Source organism: Orcinus orca, chromosome 10 (genome assembly GCF_937001465.1).
Source record: "Orcinus orca chromosome 10, mOrcOrc1.1, whole genome shotgun sequence".
Lineage (NCBI taxonomy): Eukaryota > Metazoa > Chordata > Mammalia > Artiodactyla > Delphinidae > Orcinus > Orcinus orca.
Window position 1 is genome coordinate 71,863,550 of NC_064568.1, and position 17,661 is coordinate 71,881,210.

The window sequence follows — 17,661 nt, forward strand, 5'->3', positions numbered from 1 at the left end:
TGCTCTGGCACCGGGGCTGAAAGTCAGCTTGTGGTCTCAGGAAGAGACTGGCCTGGCCTGTTAATGGCCTGGTCTGTTTAATGTCCTGGTCAGGACCAGAAAGGGACTGGGGGAGGCAGAGAGGCACCAGAAGAAAAAGAATGAAGACAGGAGAGTAGAGGGAAGGTGAGGAGAGAAAGGAGGACGGGGAGGAAGGACGAAGGCATGGGATTTGGAGGCTCCTGGGAGGAGCCAGAAGGCAGTCCTGCATAGACAGCTCCCCGCCCTCTCCCCGTGTGTTCTGGGCGGGGTTGGGGGCCACCAGCTCAGCTCCAGGTCTGAGCCCATTAGAACGTTTCAGCCCCAAATGGACTCACCTGTATGCTTTGTAGGCTGTGTAGTGAGCAAGTGGCAGAAGGAGGGAGAACAAGAGACAGAGGCTAGAGATCTATGGCAGATGCTCGGGAGAGGGAAGAATGAGGTGGAGAGAGGTAGTGCGTTGACAATGAGGAGAGACCTGGAACAGACAGGGACCAGGAGAGACAGAGATGCGGGGAAAGACCTTCAGATGCTTCCAAAGCCTTTTCTCCCCCGCCACGTCTCGTCTGCCCCCTCTGGCCACTGTCTGGGAACGTAGGGGTCAATTCCTAGATGGAGAGGAGCCCGTGTGTCCCTCCCATCGCCATCCTGACATTTCCATGATGGATCCTCCTCATGGAAGGCATCCCCCGTGTCCCCATGTCCCACCCTGAGCCACCTTCTTCAGGAACAAACAAGGGACAGACTTTGGACATAGAAACACCCTAGCTACAGTGAAGACAGGGTAATGGATTTCAAGCACCACCCCCAGGAGGTAAGTGGCCTTGGGCCCTGCCCTGACTTGGTCACTAATGCACTATGTGACCTTGGGCAAGTCCTTTAGACCCTTGGGGGACGGGAAGAGAGGGTTAAGGATGAGATGATCGCAAACACCTCTTCAAGCTTCAGAGCCCTACAATTCATTTAGTCATGAAGGTCCTTAGTCCTTCGAGCTGGAAGGGAATTGGAGACTTCGTATGATCGCATTCGTTTACGAATTAGGAGCCCGAGGTCCAAAGAGAGAAAGGGTCTTGCCCACTGTGTTTAGCTGGTTGTTCGGTGGTGGCTCTGGAACCCAAACTCAGAGCTTTGGACCCCGTGTCCAGTGCTCCTCTGCCACCCCACTCTGCTCTCCTTAATTAAGAGAAGCCCTCTTGCCCCCCCCCCCATGTCCATGGGGACTCCCTGTGCCAGCTTCCCCCAAAAGAGGCAAAAATCCCAAAGCAACTCCAAAAGTTAACATCCCTTATGTCCTTGTGTCTCATAAAAACCCTTCTCCCTCTCCCGCACGTAGAGTCCCGGAAGTTACCCTTCTAGTTTAAGCTGATGTGATGGGTGTTTGAGAAGCAAAGGAAGCTGAGCCAGGGATGGGGGAGGTCACTTATCCCTCCCAAGTGTGGGGACTCTTGGGAATAATGAGGCGTCTGGGCAGGGGACTCCAGTCTTCCCCCAAACAAATGTGCAGCCCAAATCATTCCCTGCTCTTCTATTGGCAATGATCGCCCACCACCAGGGCTGCTTTCGTGTGTAGAGTAAACTCTCCGTTATCCGTGTCACTGAAGAGAAGGAGTCGGGGAAGTGGAAGAAATAAATTAAGAAATAAAAACAACACCGGAACCATCAGCAATGCAAAGCCGCTTGCTTATAGGCTACATTTGTGATTAGAAAGGCAGGAGCCCCGCCTTTCCAAACACTCAGGGCTTAGTCTGACATTTGAGCCATCGAGTCTGCTTTCCCTGAGCACAGCCTGATGGGCGGTGGGGGACGGGCCTGGGAAGGTGGTGTGTGTGGTGTGGTGGGGAGGGGAGGCCGTTGACAGGGAGACAAAACTGTCCCTGGATGTAAACATCACCATGGAAACGCCACAAAGACTTGTGGGTAAAGATGCTTTCCTCTTCTCTCACCCTGACAGGGTGGGAGGGAGGATGCCCACCCGCCCACCCAGGCCTACACCGTGCTCTCCATCACCCACTCGGAGCTGCCAAAAGTTCCCCGGGCCCCCGCCAGGTCACTCTCCTCAAAGGGCAAGAGCATGCCGTTGACAGAGAGACTGCGTTTTGTCCAGATGTTCGAGACCCTCCGAGGGGGGCTGTAGCCACCAGGGGCGACCCCTCCCGCAGCCGCAGCTGCAAAGTCCCCCATGTCGAATGAGTGGCTGCGTTTGGCCTTGCCCTCCAGGGGCAAAGGGAGCAGGCTCCTGGCCCGGGCCGCAGGCGGCCCCAGCAGTGGCTCTCGGTCCGAGGGGTGGCCCCTGGCCGATGTCCCAGACCCTCTCCCGCCTGGAGTCCTGGAGTCCAGCAGCTCCTCCTTTCTCTGACTTTTGAGGTCCAAGGAGGCGAAGGCCCCCATCAGGCGATCAAGGTTGGGCTTGGGGCGGGGGGCGGGGGGTGGGAGCCTCCAGGGGCCCCGTCCCAGCCCTGCAGCCTCCCCGAAGCCCAGGGAACTGGAGGAAGAGGAGTCGCTGCCTCGGGCCAGGCCAGCGCTGAAGTCCATGAGCTCGTGGCCCACCACCACCTTGGGTGGCCCGGGTGCGGGGGCCCCGCTGGGTGCGCTGCCCAGCGCGGGGGGCTGGGCCCCATTGGTCTGCGAGTGCATGTTGCTGACGGTGGCCGCCGGCTTCCCGGCGCCCTCCTGGTTGCAGACCTTGTAGCGCACCATGAGGATGACGATGAAGACCAGCAGCGTGGCCACGATGATGCCACCGATGACGAGGATCATGGTGCCACCCAGGATCTGGCTGTGCATGGACTGGCACTGTGGGTAGTCGGCCTTGGTGAAGAACTGGGCACAGCCCACGATGTTGGTGGCCGTGAGCGTGGTGGCCGTGTCATCCCACATGGCCAGCACGCACAGGTCGTAGCCAGTCCCTGACACCAGGTTGTTGACCACGAAGGCCTTGTTGGAGGCTGGGATCATCCTGTGGGGGGTGGGTGGGCATAGAGGGGGAGGGATGGTGAGGGACAGTAGGGTGATGGGGGGACAGAGGAGAAGTAGAAAAAAGAGAGAGGGTGACAGAGACAGGAGAGATGGAGAGGGAGAGGGAGCCACAGATGCAAGGACACAGAATGAGGCAGAGCAGAAGAGGGTGACAGGTGGAGAGACAGGAAAAGGGAGAGACGGGGAGACAGAGGGGAGGGGGAGGAGGGGGACCCAGGTGAGAGAACAGAGACAGGTTGGGGTGGAAAGGGAAACGAGAGAGAAAGATTCCGGGGTGGAGGGTGGAAGTGCCAGAAGCAGGTACACAGAGAAAGACACCGGCGATCAGTTGCAGGGAACAACCCAGAAGATGTGGAAATAAAAGAAGGGAATGAGATGGGGGATAGTTGATGGTAGAGACAGTGGAAATTGGTTAGCGATGGAGGTTCAGGGAAGAAAGGGGAGAGATTCAGCAGAGAGGAGAGAGGAAGCACACGGGGAGGGGCAGAGGGAGGGACAGGAGAGGCAGAGAGATTAAAGGTGTGAAGAAGCAAAAACTGAACAAAAGGGACTCCCCACCTCCCCACTTCTGCCTTGTCTGCTGCAAATGGTCCCTGGGTCTCTGGACAGTGGGGTTGAGAGTAAGGCCGGCCCTGGCCCCTCAGCACCCTCCCAGAGGCCGTGTCCACCCCTTGTCTGTCCTGCGAGATTCCTCAGCACTGACAGCCTTGTTCTGAGCCTGGAGCTGTACTGAGTCACAGACAAGGTCCTGCCCTCAGGGACCAACTCCACCCTCATCTCCACATGGCTTTCTCGTGCCTCGGGAGGGAGAACGCTCGCTGGTGCAGACTGGGGTCTAAGCAGAAGAAAACTGGAGGTGGAAAGAGGGGGTGTTGCGTGGAGGGGAAGGGCACGGTGCAATGTTGAAGAATGGTGGGCAACTGTTTCTCAGAAGGAGGGGCCGGGTCCTCCATCACTGCCATAGCAGGCCAGGCGCATCCAAAGACACCTGGGAAAGGGTATCACTGGTTGGGGAGGCCTTGACTGGCCTCTCACCTTAAGGGAGGGTCTGAGGGGGCAGCAGTCTCCCCTCACTGGGGCCCATCCACCATAGCCTGGGCCCCTTCTGCCTGGACCTTCAGGAAGCGTGGATACAAACTGTGACCTCTAAGGCCTTTGTGCAAGTATCATGCCTTCTGGTGGGGGTCCCTAGAAATGACACCTGTCTCACCCCATAAACACTCCTGCAGAAATACCTCGGCCTGAAGGTGCCACATCTCTCTCTGCAGCCTTCCCCACCTCCCTCCACTCTCAAAGAGCCCTCCGTTTTCCTGTCCCCTACTAATCCAGGGCTCCATCTATACTTGCCAACCCCTCACACCTAGAGCCAGGCAGCTTAATTGAGATCTCAAATATGAAATACTGGAGCCTGAACACTTCCACCTGGGAACCGCGCACGGAGGCTGGGACTGACAGGCAGGTATTGACAACCCGTCAGTGGGCAGCCCTGGAGGCTGCTGCCTCCCTGCTCACTCTTGGCCCACACAGCTGCTGGGGAAGCCACATGGAAGAAATTGAGTACTCTGCCCCCATCCCCATCCCCAACCCATAGCTACAGTGCATGGGGCAGAAGAGGCGGGTGGAGGAGGTCGGAGCCCAGATCCAGCATGCGTCCTGCAAGCCAGCCCTTTAGGTCTATCTATCTCACCTGGGCATCATGGTAATGCTGTGTCCTCATGTCACAAAGGAGGAATGGCCAAGGCTCAGAGAGGCTGAGTGATTTGCCTCAGGTCACACGGCTGGGACTGCCACGATGAGGCAGTTGGGGCTTTAACACTAGCTTCTAGATCCACAGTCTGGTCTTATGCTTTTCCACAAACTCGGACGTTTTTCTTCATCTCAGTGAAAACTGCACCTCCCGCCCCGGGCCTGTGGCAGGTCAGCCACCCCCTTCCCTGGAGCAATATTCAGAGCCCACTGAGGCTCAGTTCTGCTGGGCCAACTGCTGTGCAGAGCCCAGGGCTACACGGGCCCACTTCCTCCCCCCTCAGGGAAGTGATGTGAGTTGGAGGGGCAGGAGCTGTGCACACACAGAACGGTGACAATAGTAGAGCAAACACTTAATGGCAAGTGTGTGCCAGGCTCTATTTTTGGTGTCCTACTTCTATCAACTCACTTAGCCCTACGGCAACTCTCTGAGGCAGCCACTGTCGTGACCCTTGTTCTGCAGAGGTATTAAGCAGATGTAACATGGCAGAGCCGGCATTCAATCCCAGGCAGTCTGGCTCCCGTCCACTCTGACCCACCTTGTTCCGCCACCTCTCTGGGTCGTGAGCGATGGAAGAGCATATCCATGGAGGAGGGGATGGGCTGGCTGCTTTATTGAACACTTGGTATGTGACAAGGGTTTCCACATTCAATATTGCATTTAAACTTCACCACAATTCCAGGACACAGGAGATGGACTCCGAGCCCAGAAATCATCTCAGTGTTTAGCCATCTTATCCTGGGAAGCAGACCCCACTACTACTACTTCTAACAGTTTAACACTAGCAAACAAATCTACAGCTGATTTCTACAGCTGATAACAGAGGTTTAAGAAGAAATCACACGGGAGCATACTGGTTATTCTGCTATTGGCTCTCAGGTCTGTCTTCCCTTTCACCTGCCCTCCCACGGACAACAAGGAACTACATTTCCCAGTCTCCCTTGCCTGTTCCCAGGCTCCTTTGCCTCCCAGATAGAGCTGGCCACTGGAGGCCCCAGAGGAAGACTGGAGGGTGGGAGGAGGGGAGAAGCCAGGTATTTCTACCTTTTTCTGCTTTAAGTGGTGTCTCCCTCTCAGCTCCTGAGCCTCCTCTGTGATCCCAGCTCCAGGGGCTCTACCTCCTGCCAGACAGACCTGGATCTTAGGCTCTGATGAAACCGTCTTCTCCATTACCTCCATCCTTGGGCGGGGTGGGTGGTGGCAGTGGCTTCCTGCTGTAGCTAATCTCTGTGATGCTGACCCCTCAACAATCCCATCACCTGTAACCCAACCCCAGTACTGCATTCCCTCTTCTATCTAGCGTGTTCTTTGTTTTATTTTCTCCTTACAGAATCCTAGGTGACACAAGGACATCTAATTTACACGACAAGAAGGAAAAACTTGTTTTTTCCTTGCACTTTGGGAAAAAACTCTCATTACTTGATGTCAGCAGTAGCACATCTTACCTAGTAGAACCCCAGCTGGAGGAAGCACTTTGCCACCTTCTCGGAATCATTCATCACTCCCCAAATCTACCACCTGACGCCTTTGCGTAGAGCAGCCCCTCGTCCTAGAAACCACTTATCTTTCTCCACATGGTGACCTCATCCTTCGAGGCCTGACTCAACGTCACCTCTGACCCAACCTCTGCTGTCTGCTCCCACAGCCCCCCTGCCTTCCTCTGCTAGAGGCCCTTCTCAGTGGATGCCTGTGTCTCCCCGGAAGAAATGGGCCGTGTCTTCACCTTTGTATCTCTGTTGCCAGTCATCATATCTGGCCCTGCGTCTCTGCTGAGTAAATATTTACCCTATAGTTGAGCAGTGAATGAAAGACTGCTTTGTTAAATACTAAGGCCTGTACAAATGTCAGGGATTCTTAGTTAAATATGACAGCTGGTGACCCTTAGACACTGCCTGGTCCTGAGGATGTCTCGGGAGAGGCGTTTCTACATCTTTGAAGTACACCCCTGACGATCTTGATGGACTTGCATGTAGATATGTGTTGGGGTGTGTGAGTGCAGATGAATGTGTGTGCATGTGTGAGAAACGATGTGTGGGGGGCATGTCTATCATTTGAGAGCCGGCTGCATGGGTATTTGTGAACATGTGTGTGTGTGTGTGTGTGTAGGTGTTCACTTATATATAGTACACAAAGGTTCTAGTTCCAGACAATGTTGGTCACTGCTTTGTCCCTCTTCCACCCAGCCCCCCAGAGGCTCCACATGTCCCCTAACACTTCTGAGGGGACATCCCATGTAACCTCTCCCAGAGACACTTGCAGACCAAGTTTGCTCTTTCCTGACTGCTGCCATTAAAGCTACTATTTGGGGCATCTGGGAACGGAGATGGGAGAGGTTCTTAGAGTCTCCCCCTGAGCCTCAGGGCAAAGCCTATGAGCTGACCACCAAAGTCTACTGTCCCCCTTTCGTGGGCTCAGTCCAGACCACATTCCCCGGCCAACTGTGCACTTAGTGGTGTCCAGGTGGCGAGTTCTGGCCAATGGAATATGGTGGCAGCAGTGTGTGCACCTCTGCGCCAGGCCTTACAAGAGGGGAGTACTTGCCCAACTCGCCTTCCCCTCTGCTGGCTGGACCCTGGGTGCAGTGACCAGCCTTGGCCAGGCAGATGACAACAAGGCCCACCCGAGGGATGCTGGAGACCGGGTGCCTGAGTCTCCACGTGAGGAAGGCCTCCTGATGAAGCCGGTAAACCGCCCTGGACTCTCAGGAGAGCGAGAAATCAAATTCTGCCGTGTTTGAGCCTTTATGCATTTGCATCCATTTGCTGTAGTAGTTGGCCTCTCCTAGCTAATCCAGGCCCCTGCAGATACGATGAGGTGAACTTGAGGAGTCTGTTATGTGCAGGTGTGACAGAGAAAAAGAGGGCGCGAGTGTGTGTGTGGGTGACTGAAGAGGTGCGTGTGTCTTTGTGTAAGAGGGAGAAGTCGGTGCTGGCGTCTACACAAGAAATGCGATTCTTGCCTTCCTGGACTTGTCAGCAAACGGCACCTCTTTTACCTCCAGCTTCCATCCCCCTCAGCTCCCAGCATCACCACTTTTAGGTGCTTTCCTCCTCCCCTCCCCCATCGATGAGGCACCGGCTGCCTGCTGAGCCCCAGCACTAATTTGGAGACACCATGTCAAGCTGCCCTCACTCCACTTCCCTGGCTCTGCACCCTCATTACTGGCTCTTCACAGAATCACCAGCCTGCCAACCTCTCTGGCCGGCCATGACATCTCAGGGCACATGAAAGGGACTCATTAAACCAAGGCAAGCATCCTGGCTCCCCAGCCTCTCCCTCTAGCTGCCAGCCCCAAAGGGGCCTGTTTGCTTTCCTGCACAACTGCAAGGGAGCAGAGGAGACATGGCTGGTTCTATCTAGCGTACGCTTCATTGAGTACGTACTATAAGCCTGGCACTTGACAGGCTGGGTCTCTGATTCTGCACACTGACTCTATGAGGTAGGAATAGTTATCCCCACACTACAGATGAAGAAACTGAGGCTCAGGCAGATCGGTCACCTGCTCAAGGTCACACAGCTGGAAGGCGGCTGAGCCAGCGTTGTTAGCCAGGGCTGCCAGGCCACCAAGCATGGTCTTCCCTATACTGTATTACCGTGAACTGAATTGAGCAGAATCAGATGGTAGCAGGAAGCAAGTCTTAGAGTCAGGGTAACTAACTGACAGCAATTAAAAACCAAAAACAGAAACATATATTACTACAAAGGCAGCTAACATTTATTGAACACACTATATGTCAAGCAGTGTTCTGAGTACTCTACCTGTATTAACTAATTTAATCCTCACAGCAACTCTATGAGGGAGGTACTATTATTATCCCCATTTTACAGAAGAAGAAATCAAGGCTCAGAGAAGTTAAGTGATTTGCCCAAGGTCTCATGGAGAGAACGTTTGTGCCTAGCCAAGATTTGAAGCCAGCACTGTCACATTATTTCAATAAATGCTCTTGATAACCCTGGGAAGTACCTTTTGGAATTATGCTCCCCATTTGAGAGACAGGTATAAACTGAATTACCCCCTATAGCTAATTAGGGGTAGAGATGAGAGTCTCATGAGGGTTGTTTTGCTACTTCTGAATGCTCATGGGAAGTCTGAAGGAAGTGAGGGAGCTATGTGGATGTCTGTGGGCAGTTTTCCCACAGAGGGAGCTGCCAGTGCAATGGCCCTGAGGCAGGAGCCATGAGGAGGCCGGTGTGACAGAAAAAGAGTGAGGGAAAGGGAGAGTGGTAGCAAATGAGGTCACCAAGGTAGCAGCCAGGAGCCAGGTTCCAGAGGCCTTGCAAACACATTGTGTCTTGTGTGCCAGCGCTGAGGATTTGCTGGGTGCCAGTTTTGAGAAGGATTCTGAGGCTGTGTTCAGACTCAGTGGGACACAGTGCTATGGGTCTGGAAGAATCTGTTTTATATTGGTTGCTTCTAGTCTCAGGATCAGCGAGCCATTAGAGAGGAGTACTGGAAACACCGGTACAAGTGGTAGAATCCCCTCTTCTGGTTTCGGTGCCGGACGCTGGCCTTCCCTGAATGCACGGCCCTGAGTGATAACAGGGGAAGGCGCAGGGCTGCTCTTTAGAGCAGGATTACCATAGAGCTGGCGTGACTCAGTGAGGGCTCCGAGAATTAGGAGCCTCCCGTTAACTTCTGAGACAGGCCAGGGGCCGGGGGCCAGGCTCTGTCGCTGCCCTACTGCCTGTGCCCCTGCTGAGAACATGGGGCTCCCCTGGCTGCCCTGAGACACTCTGTCTTATTGGCAATGGCTTTGCCCCATCAGCAAGTAAAGGAGGCACATTCAACATGACTGAGATTCTGAGGCAGGGAACCCCAATATCCATTCCCACAGCCCTCAGAACAGCAGGCAGGTGGGGATCAAAACTCTTGGTTGCATTGGCCTCTGGATGAACTCTCTTGCTCCCCTCCCCTCACCTCTCCTCTACAAGCAGCCAGAGGGATCCTGTTAAAACCCTGATCAGACCAAGTCCTTCCTCTGCTCAATGCCCCCAGTGAGGCCTGTCCCACGTAGTCAAAGTCCTGACGTGGCCCCCAGACCCCTTGTGACCTGCCTCTCACCCCTCCAAGTTCCTCTCCTCCTACTTACCCTGTTCACTCTGCACCAGTCACCTGGCCTCCCTGCTGTTCCTCAGGGTGTTGCCAAGGGTGCTCCTGCCACAGGGCCTTTGCACCGCCTGTTGCCCTTGCCTGGATGCTCTTTCTCCAGATGTCCATATGCTCTCTGCCTCACCTCTTTCAATTCTGCTCCAATGTCACCTCCTCTGACTGTCCCGTTTAACATTGAGGGCTTCCCCCATCTTTACCTTGAGCCCCCAGCCCCTTACTCTGCTCCATCTTTTCCCATTACACTTTTATTGCCTGACAGACACTATCATTTGCTTATTTACTAGGCCTCCTGTTAATCCTCTCTCTCTCTCCTTCCACTCCTGAGAGCAGGCTTTTTTGTCTGCTTTGTTCCCTGACGTTTCCCCAGCCTCTAGAACAACACTCGGCACATAGTAGGCCCTCAAAAATATTCTGTAGGGCAGGTGAATGAAATGAATGTTCTGTACCGGCACTGTCCAATACAGTAGCCATACATGGCCTTTTAAACTGAACTTCGAACTAATTAAATATAAATGAAATTAAAAACTCAGTTCCTCAGTCACGTTAGGCACACTTCAAGGGCTCAGTAGTCACATGTGGCCAGCGGCTGCCACACTGGACAGCGCAGCTGGGCGGCAGCCCACCGTCTCCGAGTTCTACTGGCCGTGGCTCCTGTTATGCCCTCTGGCAGGTGGTAGGAATCCTGCCATTTCCTATGTGAGTCCTGGCGCCCCAAACAGATGGGCCAGGCTGGGGAGGCTTGTCCAGCTCCAGGACAGCTCCCGCACCAGGACAATTGGTCTTGAAGGCTTCAGTCCGGGCCTCTGCACTCTCTGTCTCCCCAGGTGTTCTCTCCACGACGCTGGACAGCTTCATCCCTTCTTTTTGGTTCTTCCAGCTTCCCTCGACTCCTGGGGCCTCCAAGTTCAGTGGGGTCTCTCTGGGGCTCCCCCAGGCCTGACTCAAGCTCGTCTGCCCCCCAGGAGTGCTCTGACTCTCCACCTCCCACTCAGCCTGTGGTCCAGCCCCTTCCCAAGACTCTGTCCCGTGGCAGTACCACCTCCCTTTACCCACGGTCCACAGGCTGGGCCAGCCCTGGGCCAAATGGAGCCTTTGGGCCCCTCTGGTCCTCCACTGCTATACCCTGTTCCTGCTTTTCTACTTCGCATCTACTAGTTACCCTTGTACTTCTGTTGTGTAAGTCTCTATTAAGAAAACTCCCTGATAAATCCAGTCACCATGATGAATGTCACCCCTCTCAGGAACAGTGACCATTAGAAAGAGAGGCGGCAGAGGGCAGTGGTGAGGAGCACAGTCTCGAGCTAGACTGCTAGGGTCAAACGCTGGTTCTGCCTCTTCCTAGCAGTAATCACTTACTGTGGGCCATTCCTTTACCTGTCTGTGCCGTAGTTTCCTAGAAATATCCTATTTCTGGAAAAAATGGGGCATTTATAATCTCTGCTCTGTAGGGTTATTATGAGGTTTGAATGAGTCATGACTCATAAGGAACCCGGGTCAGTGTCTGGCCCACAGTAAACTCCACTGGAGGGTTTGTTATATAAAGGGGGAGTGAAGCTGAACTAAAAGTAATGTATCTCGGATAGTGGAAATCCAGGCCTCGAGGGTTTGTGGCTGGCAAATCTCATGCAAGCTAGACCCTGGGAGATGTGTGCAGCTCCTGGATCCTGGCTGGGCTGATAGGAGACATCGTGGCTTCGACATTCACAGCAGCAGGACATGCTCCCCCCTGCGTGTGGCTCCAAAAGTCTTTTTCAGAAGAAATGTGGTGACAATGTTAGTCCAGCCCTGGCTGAGTGAATGAAGGGATTACTGGAAAGTCAACCAAAGTGAGCCAAGCCCCAGCAGGCTGCCTCTTCACTCATCTCCCCAGAGTAAGTTCCATCCTGTTCCATGGTGCTCCTTCACCAATGGGATAAAGCCGGGAGTGAGAGTGTGAGCCTGGGACTGGACCACCAGGGTTCAAAGCCCAGTGCCATCGCTTACCGGCTGTGTGACCTTGGGCAAGCCACTTAACCTCTCTGTAATGGGGGACAGATGATAGGGCCTCCCTCACAGAGTTGCTCTGAGGACGAAATGAGTCAGTGCCTGTAATTTAAACCATGCCTGGTCCATCGCGAGCTTAGCATATGTAGTGATTCTGACTGAGGGAGTCATCTGGCCCCAACAAGGATGGAGATGAATCCCACAGCATGAGGTTAGATTAAATATGGGCTAGTGAGGCAGGTACACAGCCCAGCTCAGGGGCCAGCCAGCTGAGCTCTGGCGGTCTGTCTCTTCTGCTGGCCTCAGCCTGCCCTCCAGCCTAGCACTTCTCTGGCTGACCCACCAAGATGATGCTGGCTCTTTCTAGTTCCCCCTGTGCCATCTCCACTCACAGACCACAGGAAAGCCGGGTTGAGGGGGCCCATCGACCCCCTGGCTGTCAGCGCTCCACTCACACACTTCCAAGGACATGCCAGGCAGCCCCCCATCCCCCAGCTTCGCGCATCTCTGAGCTGCTCAGAATCCCTGCTCACGTTGCTATGGTCTGACAGCTGCTGCTTGGTCCCACCGGCCCCAACTCAACCCCATAGAGACACCCGGGACAAGATGTTTCTTTCTTGAACACATTTCAGCGCTTCCCAAATTGTGCACCAGCTCCCTCACGCCCCCCCCCCCTTGAGTTTCCACTTCTCCAGAGCGAACATTTCCATTCCTTCCCACCATCTTTTCGGGACACGCTCTCCAGCTTGCCTCGCAGCTGCTCCTCACTGATCACACGCCAATCTGTCTTTGGCCCTCCTCTGAGTGTATGGGGGCGGTGGGCAGGGTCTGAACCGGAGGACAGAGTCACGTTCCCCCAACCAGACGTCCTGCTTCTCCTGAGGCCCCCCACCCAAGACAACACGGAACTTTCTGGAAGCTGCATCGCCTCAGTGGCTCACACTGAGCAGGTGGCTAATGGAAACACCCTGTGATTTCCCCAGAGCTGCAGTTAAGCCACGTTGCTCCCATTCTGTCCCCTAAAGTAAGGTTTCTACCATCATAGGCTGAGCCGACCCAGGCGAGGTCCCCTCCCCTCATCAGGCCTTTTTCTCTCTCTGTATATCTTTATCTCTCTCTCTGTTTCTCCTCATCCAAGTTTCTATGGATGTGGAACTTTTTCCTGCATCTAATTGTCCTTAGCTCCCAACCCCCAAGGATTGGGTGGGCACATCACAGGAAAAAAAAAAAAAAAATGTGGGCTCTGGGATCTGACAGAAATCTCTCTTCGAAGGCTGGTTCTGCCCCTGACCAACGGTGTGACTCGGGGTCAGTTTTTCCTCTCTCTGAACCCAATTTGCTCATGTATGAAATGGGACTAGCGGTCCCAACCTCCTGTGCTGAATGCGAGACATTAAGTGTGCTGGGGAAAACATGACTGCCCTCTCCTCTCCCTTCCCAGGGCCATTCAGTACTCCTGTGACGACGATGATGGCCACGATCTTGCCATTTATCTCCTCAAGGATCTGAGAAAAGCTTGCTCAATAACAATTCATCACTTACAGAAGAAACGCAGAAGGTGTCAGACCAATTATACCTCGTTGTAAACACAGGAGTGAACAAAATGAAGATTCCCCACCAGCCGCCTCCAAACGCACTAGAACCACCGGCAGACGCCCAATCAGTACCATCCAGTGATGTACCTGATCAGACAACTCTGCCCGGTTAGCAGATCCATAGTTTCCCAGGGGCACCACGCAGGGGCAAAGTCACCTGTGGCACCGACTCCTTAAAACGGCTATGATGGTGCCCACTTCAGCTGCACATATACTCAAATTGGAATGATGTAGAAGAGATTAGTATGGTCCTTGCACAAGGATGACATGCAAATTCGTGAAGCGTTCCATGTTTTTATGAAATTCTGACCCACGTTACAGCTTGGATGAATGTTGAGGCCATTATGCTAAGTGAAATAAGCCGGAAGCAAAAGGACAACTATTGTGTGTTTCCCCTTATATGAGGTACCAGAGTGGTCAAATTCATAGACTGAAAGTAGAAGAGTGTTTGCCACGGGGAGGAGGAAATGAGGAGTTAGTATCGGATAGGTACAGAGTTTCAGTTGCGATGATGAAAAAGTGGTGAAGATGGATGGTGGCGACGGTTGCACACAAATGTGAATATACTTATGGCCCCTGCACTGTACACTTAAAAATGGTTAAAATGGTAAATTTTATGTTATGTCTCTTTTAGCACGACAACAAAGTGGCCAAAAAGATGCTATCACAGAGCAAATGCTGCCAGGTGGGCAGGAAGAGGAGAGTTCGTTGGTGTCATTTGTCACTTCAGTGTGGCTGATGCACACTCAGGTGCAGTCACCCCCGGCAGGACCTTGTGGTTCTGTGGTTGCCAGGCTTGGTTGGCCCAGTCAGGTCTGGGGAGGGCACAGGGTGGGGCAGAGTGGCCCCCTGGCCATCCGCTTGCTCTTTTATATCTGTCCTGTTGTTGGAGAACAAGGCAGCTTCAGAGCAGAACTTGGCACACACCAAATGCACGCAAAGAGGTTGCAGAAGATAAAGCATGGTGGTTCCCAGCATACGCTGTGCTGTCAGCTGGATCTGGGTTCAAGTCTCACTCTGCCACTGACTGACTAGTTGTGTGACCTGAGGCAGATTATCTAACCCTCTCTGTTTTAGTTACATAGAATGCTAGTACCTACTTTGCAGGAATAGTGTCAGGATTAAATGAGGTAAAATGTGTCAAATATTTGGCATGACTCCTGGCAATAAATCAGGGAACAGCAAACACAAGGTTTTGTTTGAATGACAATGGTGACGTCAGTGATGACCCTTGATAGAAAAGCTCAAGATGAAATGAAGTCCTCAGTCATCTCATGGATGGGTTTTGGGGCCCTGCCTTTTCCCCCAGTTCTAATCCCCTCCCTCTGTCAGATCAGAAGCTCCTTGAAGAAGGCAACTTTATCACCCCCCAGGTAAGTTTGTACTATGGTGTAAAAAGCTTACTGACTGTGCAATGTAGGTAAGTCACTTCATATCTCTGAGCCTCACTCAGTTTTCTTGCCTGCAAAATGGGTTAATAGTATTGATCCTACGGCATCTTGTGAAACTTAAATACAGTGATACTTGTTCAGTACTGAGTATAGTGCATAGGCTATATTTGTGCAATAAAAAGCGGCCATCAGTAGAAACGAACACAACATTTTAAGTCGACTATACGCCAATAAAAATTTTTTAAAAATAGCAGTAATCAGTATTACCTTTAGTAACTTGGCAATAAGTGATTCTCTGTGCTGTTTCTTTCTTTTTTTTTTTTTTTTTTTTTTTTGCGGTATGCGGGCCTCTCACTGTTGTGGCCTCCCCTGTTGCGGAGCACAGGCTCCGGACCCACAGGCTCAGCGGCCATGGCTCACGGGCCCAGCCGCTCCGTGACATGTGGGATCTTCCCGGACCGGGGCACAAACCCGTGTCCCCTGCATCGGCAGGCGGACTCCCAACCACTGCGCCACCAGGGAAGTCCTGTGCTGTTTCTTAAATAAACCTCAGAATTTATTGAAAAACAAAAGCAGCCATGATGACACTTGGATTAGGTGTCTGAAGATCAAGTTCAAATGCTAGCCCTGAGAGCTGCTAGCTGAGGGATCTTGAACCAGGAGATCGTTGGGAAAACCTACCAAGCTCCTTGGCTGCACTTAGTAAAGTGCTCACAAAGCTGAGGTGTCATTTTTTATAATGGGGACCCTCAGAACCCCTGCATGAATGAGTGACTGAGAAACTGACAGGCACCTCCCTGAGGGCTTCTCCAAGCTGCAAGCCTGGAGGCTGGACTCCACGACTAAGAGGCCTGCCCGACTTCCAGCTCGCTAAGCTGCAGCGCCGGAGTGCCTGCTGCCTCACCCCGAGGAGAGACGCCCTTTCCAGCTGGTGGTCTGGAGGAGCCCGCTTAGCACTTCTCCAGCCTGTGTTTCTGCTGATCCGGCCCTAGACACCTCCGCCTCTAACAAGCAGGCTGGCCGGGATGGGACGAATCAGGTCAGGAGAGAAACAACCTCTGAAGTGAGATCTCATTGGGCAGTGGGGAGGTCACTGTCCAGTCAAGTGGATGGAGGAGCAGAGCTGTCCCCACCCACCAAATAGTCTCAAGTTCAGCTGGATGGACAAGGCTCTAACCCTGACTCTCTCATGGAATTGCTGTGTGACCTTGGGCAAGTCACTTTCCTCCTCTGTGCTTCAATGTCCAATTCTGACATTCTAGAATTCCAAAGAATATCACCAGGAGAGGGGTGACAGGAGCAAGGGAGAGGCAGGAGGAAGGAAGGCAAGGCACAGTCATCAAAGAGCTGTGGGAGTTCGGGCACCAGGTCCCCAATTCTGAGCACACGTGGGATTTGGCAACAGAGTGACCGGGGTTCTGGGCTTAAATCCTGACTCATAACTTATGGGCTGCATAATCTTTACCCCAGTACTTAACTTCCCAGAACTTCAGTCTTGTTTGTAAAAGCAGTCTGCCAACCTAATTTGCAGAGTCATATGAGGATTAGAAGTAAAGTATGGAAAGCACTGGCATACGATATATACTCAATAGACCATATATGTATCTAGTGAATGCTTACCTACTTTATCATCTATCATCTATCTATCATCTGTCCATATCTATCTATCTATCTATCCATCTATCTATCGTCATAGTTTTTATAGAGAATGCTAACACCATCCAACCCACCCATCTCCCAGAAGGACCTCTGGCAGTGGCGAAGGTGAACTATCTGGGGGGAATGGTGGGTTGCCTGGGGGTTGGCCCTTTGTGCTGAGTGGGAAGGTAAGCTTCACTGTGGAATTCCTTCATTTGTCACGAGTTTCCAGGTGAGGCTGGCCTGGCCTAGAGGGGCAGCATCCTGGTTTTAACTGGGAATAACTCAAAGCAGTATTGTTGCCCTCCCCCTCCCCCTCCCCTCCGCAAGCCTGGAGCAGCAGCTCCTGTGGGGACAATGAGCCCCTAAATGTGTTTCAAGGCCCCTGGAGGATGGCCCTGTGGGTGTGTGATCTTAGTATGGAAGTAATCACGTGAGCAAATCTAATGTGAGTAAATCACAGACTTCCATCTGTAACTTTCTGGTGGTCTCCCCAGCACTGTATATTGGGGTGCATGGGTCTGAGGCTCCAGAAATTGGTTTGCTTCCCTCCCTCTTCTGGTCCAGGCTGGGAGGGGTGTCGCTGGGCTGCAGAGGGGGCAAAAGGCGGGTGAGCGGCCTGCCCCTCTCCCACCCACACAGGCGGGATGGAGGCTGGAGCCCTGTGTGTGTGTCCGCTGACTGGTGTGTATGTGTGTAGGTGTGTTGTGTGTGTGTGTGTGTGTGTGTGTCTACTGACCAGACTAGAAGCATCAATGGTGTGTGAGTAGATGAGAGGAGGGTGTTGGCTTGAGGCTGTGAGCCTCTGTGAGCATTTAAAGGAGGTGAGCATTTGAATGAGTCAGAGCCTGGAGAAAACACCCTCCAGGGGCCCGCAAGGCTCCTCGTGGTCTGGCCCCACTACCTCCCTGCCCCGTCTCCTGGACTCTGCCCCTAGCTCTCTCCCGCTGCTGCAGCCACCCTGGCCCCCGTTGCTCCTCAGACATGCTCCAGCCTTGAGGCCTCGCCCTGGCTGGTCCCTCTGCCTGAAATGCCCTTCCCGCAGACCTGTTTGGCTCACCTCCTTCAAGTCTCGGTCCTGACTCACCTTCTCAGTGAGGCCCACCGGGCCACCCTATTTAATATTGCAATTTGCCCACCCCCTGGGTAAGACAGAGCTCCTTACCCTGCTCTGCAGGTTCCTTTTTGCGTAACACTGATTTT

At 53.2% G+C, this 17,661-nt stretch overlaps 1 protein-coding gene and 1 non-coding gene across 2 annotated transcripts in view; one reads left to right on the forward strand and one right to left on the reverse strand.

Moving 5' to 3' along the window:
- Positions 1–1,632: 1,632 nt before the first annotated feature.
- LRFN2 (leucine rich repeat and fibronectin type III domain containing 2) overlaps positions 1,633–17,661 on the reverse strand; it is a 177,463-nt gene continuing 161,434 nt past the window's right edge. Inside the window, exon 3 of the mRNA XM_049715772.1 lies at positions 1,633–2,974. Coding sequence (XP_049571729.1) covers positions 2,005–2,974 — 970 coding nt within the window. The 3' untranslated portion in view covers positions 1,633–2,004. The remainder of the gene's footprint in view (positions 2,975–17,661) is intronic.
- LOC117200650 (U6 spliceosomal RNA) lies at positions 13,620–13,726 on the forward strand. The gene has a single exon (XR_004482270.1). It is a non-coding gene; the product is annotated as a U6 spliceosomal RNA (small nuclear RNA).